Below are 12,392 nucleotides of genomic sequence, written 5' to 3' on the forward strand. Positions count from 1 at the left end.
ATATTGAAAGGCGTCAATCAACATATGCCGTCAGTGAGTTTCTAAATAATTAGCTGCTGAAGTAGAGACCGTTTGCTAGTTGTTAGCATTCCTTTAGCACACAGTGAAATAAGAAGATTTAACATCCCAGTGCAACGCTACGAGCGTAAACAGCAACTGCTTTCAAATTAAAAGCAATCCGCCAGACCTTTTCTCATTTTGACTTGTCAAAGCAGGAGAAGCACAGGTGTGACTAATAATATTAATTACGACTGCTCTGCATTGAGGTTGTCCCAGTAATGCCATTAAGCAAAGCAGGTGGAAGAGCGAAAGGCAGCAGACACAACATCAGTGGTCACACCTGTGCATGACGAGTCAACGCCTTTAGAGAGACGTGAAGAATCTCAAGTCTATAGAATAAAAGTCGAGCTTCCTGTGAATCAAAAGGAATCATCTGTTCAGTGGTCAACCAAAGAATTAAATGTAAACAGGTTTGATTTACTTGTAATGGTTTTGGGTTTCAGGTTTGATGTTTCCTGTTGTGTTTTTGCAGAAATCATCCTCATGTGTCTTGTTGTCACATTCCACTTCCTGGCTTTGTCTCTTTCCTTTCCTTTTTCTGTGTATACTTGTGTTTTGTTTGTTAATCACTCCCTGTGAATTTAAGCCTGTGTTGTTCCCTCACTTTGTTGGTCCGTCTGTTTCCCCACATCAGTCCAGTTTTCACCATGTTTCGGTTCCCCGTGTTCCTGATTTTTTCCCCAATGGCTTTATGGTTTGTTCTCCGTTTTCTGTCTAACTTTTTAGATTTCTTGGCTTCTTCCTGTTACGTTTTTGCCGCCTGCCTTTTTTTGTTGTTTGCTATTTTGAATTTTGGATTTTTGGACTTGAGTTACCAGCTTTAAAGCTCACTCTTTGTTCCTTTCCTGCCTGCCTGCCTGCGTGTGTGTGTGTGTGTGTGTGTGTGTGTGTGTGTGTGTGTGTGTGTCTTGGATTTAGGTCCATTTTTGCATGAATGTGATAAATGAAACTACAGTGGGATCTTTTCCAAATGGCATCAAATAAAAGTAATAATTAAAAGGGGCATGTTTTATAAAAAAAAACGCTGTTCAATGTTGATTAGCAGGGATTACTTACCAACATGAAATCACAGTTTTACACAGTATATGTTCTGTATGTGAACCCATGTGAGGTGTCTTCTCTTCCACATTCAGTCGATTCAGTTTGATATTCACGTCTAGACACATGCAATCAGTTGGCACTTAGTGAAGAAATTGAATCAAAAAGACAACCTTTCAAAAATGCACTTGCCAGAGAGATAAAGAAGTGCACAATAATAAGTGATACTTCTATATTTGGAGAGAAAGGGAGGTGATTGACACCTGTTTGGAGCTCTCCTCACTCTGCTCTTACTTACACCTTATGTCACCTTAAAAACAGTGTTTACCACGTCTGTCTTTGATGCATGAGCAAGTCTAAAGAATAAGACCAATCAATTCTGTGACGAGGTTAATATTCCTGGTTTTGCAGTCTGTGGATGTTCCACTAAAGAGCACAATGTTTCACAAATAGTGACAAATACAGAGTTTTATTTTTGTTATTTTTGATAAAACCAAAGAGCTTTCGAATCACATTTTATTCACCTATATTATGTTTGCAAATTTGACAGTAGACATCAGGTAGAGAAGCCACGGCCTCAACATAGAAATAGCTTCAGCATTCCAACAAAAGTGTATTTAGTTTTATCTGGTGGAAGCACACATCATAGAGCAGATTCTTATGAAGAGTGAAGGTAAAGTGTTGCTCTCGAAGGTTGCTATGGGATGTACTACTATATTAAAGCAACACATTATACATAAAAATACAGGACATGGGGACAGGATTGCACCCCTAACCCCAGAAACAGCTGTTGGAAGCTGGTTGCAACAGCAAGAAAACAGGAAAACTTCCAGTGACTGATAGTAAAGGAGCATCACTGCACAGAAAATCATGTTTAAGGTCTGAAACAAACTGTGTTTTGAAACCTGGCTCACAGATTTCTTTAGTGCTTTATGTAAGGAGACGATTTGATCTGAAATGTGGGGATGCAAGTAGTTTTTAACAGATCTGGCAACCCTTCTTTGACTCACAGCATTAAGAGGACAGAGAGATTGTTTTTGTGGTTGTATTTTTGTTCTTTTTCTTTCTTGTGTAGTCAGGGGCGTGAGGAAGTGGGCACTGTTCATGTTGATGTTCTGTTTCTATATTTAACTGAAAATCTCATCTAAAAATGTTTATTTTTTTAAAAACATTTTTTAGGGAAAGACAGAACTCATCAAACTGCACCCACGTGCAAACTGGAGCGCCAGTGGCTCCTCAGTCTGACTGAGCTCACCTCGAGGTTGGCAAAGGCCAGAATTATACCGTTTCCTGAAGCAGACTGTCTGCATTTGTATCGGTACATGAGATTTCTTAATACGGCGGAGCGAGTAGGCACACCAGCATTTTTAAAACATTTGGATGGCACTACACCATCTGCGAGGCAGTCTCATTCCAGTGTTATAGGCCACATTAGGTCTCTGCATGTTGCTTTTCTGCAGGAACACTGCAAGTGGGCAGTATATAGCCGGGTACAAAACTCTCTAAATAAAGCTATCCTCACATTTACTAAACACATTGTGAATTTACCAGCAAGCACATTAGCTGACACATACAACTTAAGACAATTCAGCCACACATTGTAGTCGTCACAGTTTTGTTTGTTTGTGTGTTTTATGCTTTGGTTCTTCTCTAGATATGATAAGAGTAAATTCTTCATAAGCTACAATAGCACGGATGCTTTAAGGTGTAAACTTCTGAACTCTTGACGTTGACAAAAGCTGGAATAACATACAGCTGTACAATTACATTTATTTGCTTTTGGACAAATACAGACATTTTTTTCTAACTTCCCACCAGCACTCAGCATGTTTCTGATTCTCAGTGTTACTGTGAGAACTTCCATGTTGTGTCTGTCCATGCTTTCATTTATGTAATGACAAGAGAAACCACGAGTAAAACAAGTAAAAGGACTCAATAGCATGACTCAATAGCATGACTCACAGAAAAGAGCTTGATTTAAAAAGCAATCTTCGCTTGCCAAAAATGTTCAGTACACAGGTGCACAAGTGTAGTTAGAGGAAGAGACAGACGAATCTGGCAGCAAGAAGACTTAGACAAGGTGAGGTGAACTAGCAGAGATAAAATAATATTTTAAAAGAGTCGGAGCATCAAACACTTGGTGAATTGCCGGAGCGCTCGACACAGGGAACAAAGACAAACTGCCACTGAGGAGGAGGAACACACAGAACCAATGCTGCCTTTCCAGATAACGCGGAACTTTTTGGAAATTTACAACCCTGCTACTAGAGAAAGTACAATGGAGCGTCACTCAAAGTTAGAAGTCCTACTAGTAAACTTGGGGCAAATCCATCTACCTTGAGCTCACGAGGCAGCGGTTGTCTGACATCACACAATAATGGAAGCACCCACGTGGAGGAGGCACACTTATCGACCTTAAGACCTCAGAAATGGGGAGGATTTGGAAACCCAGGCGGGGATTTGAGTTTCAGAGACTTTGTTTCCTGACTTTTAAAGAATGATAATGACAAAATAATAAGTATACCGAAACTTTTCTCTGGAAAGAATGCTAATTAAATTGTCCCTCTGGCATGAACAGGTGTTAATCTCTGTCATGGATCTTATGTTTGTCAGCCATTAACATCAGTGCGACCCCAGCGATCAACAGAAACTTAGACACGGCAGATTTCAGAAAAAGGATGCCCCTCTTTTTCCAGGAAGTCTGAAACTTGCTTTTTTTATTCTCCATTTTCTTATCCATCTGTCACTCAGTGAGGAGGACGATGCACGACGGTACAAAAGACTGCACACTGTTTAGTGCCAGGAACAACATACGATAATTAAAAGGGGCAATGGTGGGAGAAATACAGAAGAATTGTGGCGCTGGGAGGAAAATCGTGAGAAGGCTTTAAAAAAATTTGAGTCTCCAGGGGAAATCGGCAGGGTTTGCAAGTCTGGGAGGGGGTCGGATGTGTTTGTAGACACAGTGTTTGTATAATGCTAGTGAATGGAATGTTGTAGGATAAAATGTTTAATGGTGTTGGTTACCTCATGTGTCATTTACCCCCTTCATCAAGATCATTTTTGAAAGTTGGAAATGTCAACGAAGAGATTACAACCTCTGACATTGATGTAACGTGGAGTAAATGCATTAGGGAGAAAAGAATAATGAGGGAGAGGTGAAACAAATCAAGGCAGGGCTGAAAAATCACACAGGCAAGAAACACACAAACACAGGAAGTGAAGTTCTCCGCAACGAAAAAAAAACATAACCTAAAGAGAAGGCCGGGCTGTGACACAGTGTTGTGAAACTTTCCTCAGACAGTTGGATTGTTTGAACTGATTCTCATTGCAGCTTTTTTCCCCCCCATTTGTTGCGGTGTTGTTTTTATCCGGTTATTATAAATTGAATACTGTTGGTGCTAATGGTCCTCGGAGAACATGGACCGCATCCTAAGATGGTGCAGTCGATCATCAGCATCATCAGTGTCCACCGTCTGCACCTCAGAGCCCCAGGAGATAAACACAAGACCGAGGAGACTGCTGTTATGATTAACACAGAAGGAGGGTGTAAGACAGCACAAATACCAAACATCTGAATCAAAAACAACACCAAAGCCACTGAATAATTAACATTAATATTGTGGCGTAGACAGCCTTTGTGCAGTTGTTTGGTGTCTCTGTGACACGATCTTCTCTCTCGGCTCTACATGTATGCTCTCCTGTGCGACTCACACTGACAGAGCTGAGACAGGAGCTGCCTCCAGCCTCACGCTGGCTTGCTGGTAGTTGCCGTTCAGAAGAATATCTGCTGTTACCGTCTAAACAGTCCCCCCGAGCCGCCTCACTGTACAGAGCAGTTCAGTACGAGAGAACATACAGGCTGGGTTACTGTAAGTGTGTTAGTAACCCCAAACAGCAAAATTATTTATTCAGCATTCAGGCACTTTGAAGAGCGCGGCACGGATTTTGTTTTGCTGCAGCAGGTTTGAAATACAGCAAGTTCAGGAGTATAAACAATGACAGCGTTTCACAAGGGGAACTGAGACAAACATGTAATCAAATAAACCCTTTTAAACCCGTTTACAATTCGATGCATATCCAAATAAAAATAATAATAATAGCGTCTTTAAATATGTTTTTAAAGGAGTCTTTTCTCAGCCACTATACGGTCACAGATTGTGTTGAAACCACTATGTGCATCAATTAATGAGGATTCAGGAGGTACCAACGGTGATTAGGCTTGACTGAATTAAAGGGGATTTTTTTGGCCTTGGTGGAGGTATGCGCTCTACTGAGTGCCAAGTTTAAATCTGTTATTGATTCAATAACAGTATCAAACAATGTTCTGTGTTTGTGTAAACTAAAACATTTCATGTAAACGTGTTGCCATAAAAGCACAGTAGAGTTTAATATGTAGAAAATGAATCTTAAATCTTCCCAAAGAAGATGTAAATGTAATTTCAGTGGAGCCTCTGTGACAGATATGTATTTGCCATCGACTGATAGAGTGTGGAGTTTAAATATAGTCTGACATACTTTCAATTCTGGTGTCATTTTCATTGAGTAGACTTGAACTTCACCGATAGCGAGACCTGGAAGTAATTTGTGTTAAGTGGAATAGACCCGTACAAATCATCACAAGTGGTGAATTTGCACCGCGGGGCAGAGCGGGCCGGGTTCTGGTGCCGCGTACGGAAAAAGCACTGCACATAATGTCAGGGCTCGAGTGAATTTGTGACGGAGCTGACCCCACAGACTGCAGCGCTGCGATACCTCCCAACACACGGACTGTGCCAATGTGCTGGCTTGCAATGAAGGTCCCATTCATTTTGCATGACAGGATGTATTTCCCACTATCGCCGCTCTCCGCAGCAGCTGCACTGCATTTCAGGTCAAACACGAATTATGACATCAGTCCGACTCGCACGTCAAACCTGACAGGAAGTGTCAAAATATCTACAGTCGTGCCAAGTTGTGAAAGTGTATCATGAGTATTTCAGACCAGCAGGTGTTTTTTTTTTGTAATTCCACCTATTCTAAGGTTTGTCTTTTTTAATTGCTGCCACCCGCCAGCACAACATAGTTAGTGAGGATGTAGTCCGACAGAAAGCACAATGCAGAGATGTGATAATGAGCAGGTCATGAAAGGTAATCGCTGTTTTTTTCAGTCACATTCACGTCAGTGTCGACGTGATTCAATTACATCTGTCTGAACTAGTGTCAGACTTGTTTTCGCTTGTTTCTTTCTTACCTCGGTTGTGAACTTGGGGGGGGAAAATAACTTCTAAATACTTCATAGCTTGTTATCCACTGGGTCTTGTAAGCTCTTTCTGAAGCAGATTCACAGATGTTATTTTTGGAGAAACTTTGTGTGCTTTTCCCCTGGAAACATGCATAATACATGTTGTTGTCTCTTTTACCAGGCAGTGGCTCTGTAAAAACAGGTTTGAACCCAGAAGCACGACTCTGAGACCAGGCCGGTAAAATAAAACGTTCAAGTTTACTTGAGGCCGGATTCAGGGCGATAGTCAGAAACCAGGCCGGCAGTGCGGGTGGGACACAAAAGATCAGGCTGGGAGTCTAAACACACGATGAAAACGGCTGGAGTGCCAAGGCGGAAGCACAATAGATGATCTAGTGAGAAATTAATGGAAGTGGGCCAGTATATAAAGCACTGGGCTGATGGGAAGTGCGGCTGGGCAGGGGAGGTCAGGTGGTGGCGGGACTTAAGATGATAGAAGATGGCAGGAGGAAAAAAGTACACAAGGAAAATGTGAGACTAGGAATTGGCTGACATTGTGACACTGGCCCTTTTTTTTTTTTTTGCCCCATATCTCACTTCTCTTTCCCTCCCTGTGGTTCCCTTGTCTTCTCCCCTCTCCAATCAGGTGGTGAGGTCGCAACCCCGAGGTTTACCCAGTACTTCCATGGCAGCCTCTCGGGTCTGACAATCCGACCAGGACGCATTGAAACCCAGAAGGTTATCTCCTGCTTGCAGGCCTGCAAGGAAGGCCTTGATATTAACTCCCTTGAAAGCCTCGCTAAGGACATCAAGGTGTGGAAAAAATGGAGGCAAACACGCACACATTTTCGGTATTTGGTTGGTAGGATAGCAACTGCAAACCACCTTAGCAGTAATATAACAGAAATAAACTATTTTAGAAGAAATAAAGATAAAGTTTCCACTGCAGGAACTTGACAGGTGTTCTGTTTCTTTTTATACCCGACACCCAACTCGCCCCCTATGCTGTTAATGTGAGCTGACGCACTGACTTTTTGTTACCCTGTCACGCCGTTGTTACCATGGTTATAACTCACCTGTTAACTGTGATTACAGACATGTACGATGCCCAACAATAGCTGCACGAAAAAAGTACTTGTTTCTTTTTCATACATCAGCAGGCTCATTCGCCTGATCCCTTCTAGTCACGTCTTTAGACTGTGGTGGAAGTGCAGCTAACAGCGGGCTGAAGGAACCTTTTAGTTTCTTGAAAATATAATAACAAGTGTCCTGGTACTTTGGGTTGAAATGTGGCTCATGTTCTTTGATATTTATCTATAGAAACAGTTACAACATCAACAAATTGCTCGAATTTGAATATCTGGAAGTTTCCTGCAAGACAAATAGAGTTTGTTTTTGTATCCAGTTCCATTTCAACCCTGCCCAGTCTGTGCTGGTAGTGGACGGAGAGGATGTGGACAGCATCAACACAGCCATGACCAAAGTCTCCTACATCAACTCTCGTCAGTTCCCCACGGCCGGCCTCCGACGGCTACACATCACCACCACAGTGCAGTAAGTGCAAACGAACACCGATGCATTCTCACTTCACTCTTTGACTTATTCGCACTCAGTGTGGCTGCACAGTAGGGCTGGGTATCACCAGGTACCTCGCGATACGATACTATCACGATATTTTGCCCACGATAACGATAATATCACGATACAGCGATTCTGCGATAATCGATATATTGCAAGAAATTTTGCACTGAATCCATTTCACAGGAATTACAAAACATTGTCAATCAATTTTACATGAATGACAGCCAAGTAAACAAAGAGTAGGTGGTGGTATTATTTAAAAAAAATATATATATATATATTTAAATATCGATATTTGGCACCAGTGTATCGATAACGTACCTCAAGACGAAATATCGCGATATATCGTAGTATCGATATTTTGGCACACCCCTACTGCACAGCTCAGTCGCCGTCACTGTACTGGATGAGTTTATGTCTTGAGTCATTCTGTGCGGTTTACCACCTCACCGGAGGACGCACATCTTGGTCGTGATCACATTTTGTTGGGTTTCGTGTTTGAGGGAACTTCCCAGTTGTTGCTGTCTAAAACTACCCTGAGAACACTTAGATAACATAAAACAAGTTGGTCATCTTAAACCCAGTTACATCAGCCACAAACAGCCAGAGGAGAGGTGGTTAAAGCAGTGAAGGAAGGCTCTGTCAGATGTGGCGTGTCTGTCTTTGTTTTTTTAAGCCACAGAAGTCCCAGTGAGACGGATCATTAGAGTAGAAACAGTTAAATCACTGAACAGACCAGCTGGCCGTTAAGGACATTAAGCCTTCTGGTGAATGCAGAGACCATCTTGCTTGCATCTCTCTTTTTTTTTTTTTTTTTTCTTTTTCATTCCTTTTTACTTTCATCTGTTTCTCTCTGAGTGTCCTTCTGTGTGTCTGTGTCTCGGGTGTAATTTGATTTTGAATCAACTTTGTCCACTTTGCCCAAAAACAGCAGAACTCTGGGAAACGGCGATGCCAGTCGGTCTGTTCGTCCAACTTTTATCCGAAGCAAAAATAATGTCTTGACTGCGAGCCACATTGTTAAGGCATCAGATTACAAACACAACAATATATTTTGAAAATGGCTGGAGGAAATATGAAACAGGTAATGATTGACGTACTTATTAGGAGTTTCTTATTAAGGTTTTCTGCCTCCATTATTAGGTTAATGTTCCAGAAACACATGATTTAACCTCATATCTGCACCATATCTGCTGGAAACTATGAATCCCAACAATGTGTTTAAGAACAGAATATCTGAGACAAATAATGTAAATCTAAATGAGAACTCTAACAAAACTACAGGTGTATCTACTTGCTAATACTGCACATAAATTGCTTAAATGTTGAGTGGCTCAATCAGGTTGCTGGCTCAGAATAACCACAGGTCTCGTATCTGACCCGGAGCTCCTCATAGCAATAAACTGCATCACATCAAATATACCGTGCATGATTGCATCTGTGTGCGGTGTCGTGTGTGTGTCTGAGCTTTTGCGTCTCCTCCCTCTTTTAAAATATTTGTCCGTGCCCGCTTGTGTGCATCCAAATGTATGTTGTACAGGATCGCTGGTCCATGCGTCTTGCAGGAGGTAGTTTATGTATCTGCTCCCGTCTCCACACCAATCCAGCGGCTATTCATTTGTTTAGCAGCGAGCGCAGGCAGGTCAGATCAGCTCAGACATGCGCTGGTCGATAAATTGAGGCGAGCTGGAGGAGCAGCAATAGAGGCTGTCTGACTCTGAACAACATTTCACTGCTCACCTCGAGATAAAGACAGATGGATCCACCTGCTCGCTGTGCAGATACAGGATGCTGAATACTGCAGGCAAAGGTGTTTATATGGAGCCCCATTATGCATTGTTGATGTTTTTTTGGAATTGTTCTTTAAGATGTGAAGAGCTTTGCGTCGTGTGTTTGAAGTGGATGTAGAATTTCAAACAAGCGAAGGTTAAGCTCGTCTTTCTTTGTGTGTTTTGCTTATTTACATTTTTTCCCCTCGCTTATTTATTCCTGAAGTGGATGCTTTGAAATAATTCTTCTTTTTTTGGCCACTTTTAATGTCTGAACTCGAAAAAATATGACTTTATTTGCTCTCTACGATTCCTGATACTAACCAGTCTCCTGTGGAAGGGAGGCCTCAGTTTAAATTGGACTTTTTTTTTTTTTACTTTTATATAATGATTATGTGAAAGAGGTAAAGTTCAGAAAAGATGGGAATTGGTATTGCTGTGGGACTTCATTTAGAGACAGAATATTGCAGCAGCTCAAGAAAATGAAACCGTCTTCTTTGACAATAATAATTCAGAGCAGAAGAAGAAGAAGCATATTCTTCTCCAGAAGTGTTTTCTTGTTCATTGTACTAGATGATAACTTTGAAAATGATAAAGTCAAGCTCAGGGGGTTACTTCTAGTTGCTGCTTTGCAATTTGCAAATGGAACCAGAAAAGGGGAAAAAAGAAAATGTTTCATTCTTTTCTTTTTAAGTATTTAACACCGGCTCACTCTGACATTCAACACACTCCAGGACAGGAGTGGGTCATCATCACTCACTGGAAAATAAAATAGTCATGTCATATTGTAGTTACCTGGTCAAAAGATTCCTAAAGAAAGTAAGAAGTGTATGTGCAGTAGTGCTGACATGTATACGTTTGAATTAATCATTCACGCTGATCACTTTTGATGATTAACAACGTAAAGTGGGCACAAACCAGGATGGACACTGGGTTGGTTGTTTACGAATGTTTAAATCTGATCAAACCACACCCTCCCAGTCCTGATGAAGCCATGAAACCAAAATATAACCGACTTGTCTTCCACACTGTAACTCTGTCACCATCTCACAGAGAATTCAATTCAGTTGGGTTTTTTTTCACGCAGACTTTTTCTCACCAACAAGAAACATATGTGTGACAACTACACAGTGTTGTTTTCGTCGGCGATGACGAAATTATTTCGGTGACGCCCCTTTTTTTCGTTGACGAGACGAGAATGGACGTAAATGTTAGTGGGTGGTCTGTCAGACGTTCAAAATGCATGACATCTCTGCTTAATGTTCGTGTAGCAACTGGACAGCCGATGCTAGCGTCTCCTCGGTCTCTGTCTTCGTTGTTCACTTGCTGTTGGAGCAGCAAGCTAGTAACGGTCGCTACTTTCAAATTAAAAGCCCCCCGCTAAGACCCCAGTTCTAAACTCAAATAGGGTGCAATGTAAAGCTCTTATTTTGAAGACAAATTCGTTGTCACTTTTTTAAATTTTTTTTTTATTGAACAATTTCAGTGTACAAAACCACAAGGTATAGAATAACAATCAGCGCATAACAGCACATTTCAACAGTTTTTTCATGAATTGATGCCCTACTTCATCATACAAGAGTGTCACACATAAGTTGTGAAAATAGCAGATCTACAAGTTCAACACATTGCAACACATAGTGAGCTTGTAGATCTTTTTATTGACCTAAATTCATTTGATAAAAGACTATACTTCTTCTTTTGTTTTGTTTTTTTAACTTATACTGACTAAAACTAGATTAAAACCTGTTTGAGTTTTCGTCGACTAGAACTGGACTAAAACTATCACATATAGAAGTGACCAAATCTAAAATGGCTGCCAAAAACAACACTGCAACTACATTGATACGACAACACGTATCAGCGGTGAACCCGCCGTCCCATCGTGTAACCTCTCCCTGCTCGCTTCTTCTTCTTCTTCTGTGTGTCTTTGCGTGTGTGTCAGGTGTTTCGGAGAGGACACGTGTCTCTCCATTCCAGACATCAAGGCGGTGGTGATGGTCCTGCCGCCCAGTGAACCGAGAATCACCATTTCAGGATCTAATCGACTCGTCAGGCCTGCCGGTGACCTGCGGGCCCCGCTGGGTGTGGCACCCTTCAAAGAGCTTCACATCACCAGCACCGTGATGAAGGGAGACGGCTTCGGTGGATGTGAGTGGGAGAGGCTGCCTGTGTCGTTAGGATGTTCTCACGTCATACCAGCCTTCCAGTAATGTAACAAAAGATGTATTTTAATTTCCTGTTAAAGCGAAACTCTGGCCAAAATGCAACCAAGGCTTTTTTTGTGAATGTACCCGAGTCAAACCTTCGTGTAAAAGCATAATTACGACAAAAGAGGCACTTTTAAGATTTACCGTATTTTTGTTTTCGGGTCAAACTCATTTTCAATGGGAGTGCTACGGGCAACGTTTACTCTAGCATCAACATTTTTAAATTTTAAAACAGTAAGAAGGCTCGACACAACATGAAACTTTGCTCGTAGTATCACCAGGGTCTCTACACATGAACACGAGCATTGAGAACATTGTTTGTGTAAACAGAGTTTACTAAAAAGAAGGTTTTTGAACAACTCACGTTAGCAGTAGCTTGTTGCTGCTCCCAGCCGTCATGGCAGCCAAGAAGCATCAATCCCAGAGTGTGACGTAACATGGAGGACAGTTAAGGTGGAACCGCTATTGTCTTCCGGCAACAACTATCCACGTGATATCTCACGTGACTTT

At 41.6% G+C, this 12,392-nt stretch overlaps 1 protein-coding gene across 1 annotated transcript in view; it reads left to right on the forward strand.

The window, feature by feature from the left end:
- The window catches only part of clstn2a (calsyntenin 2a), a 161,373-nt gene that overhangs the window by 141,784 nt on the left and 7,197 nt on the right, over positions 1 to 12,392 (forward strand). The window contains exons 11-13 of the mRNA XM_030403217.1: positions 6,969 to 7,135; positions 7,728 to 7,876; positions 11,618 to 11,823. Of these exons, the coding sequence (XP_030259077.1) occupies positions 6,969 to 7,135; positions 7,728 to 7,876; positions 11,618 to 11,823 (522 nt within the window). The remainder of the gene's footprint in view (positions 1 to 6,968; positions 7,136 to 7,727; positions 7,877 to 11,617; positions 11,824 to 12,392) is intronic.

Source organism: Sparus aurata, chromosome 21 (assembly GCF_900880675.1).
Source record: "Sparus aurata chromosome 21, fSpaAur1.1, whole genome shotgun sequence".
Taxonomy (NCBI): domain Eukaryota; kingdom Metazoa; phylum Chordata; class Actinopteri; order Spariformes; family Sparidae; genus Sparus; species Sparus aurata.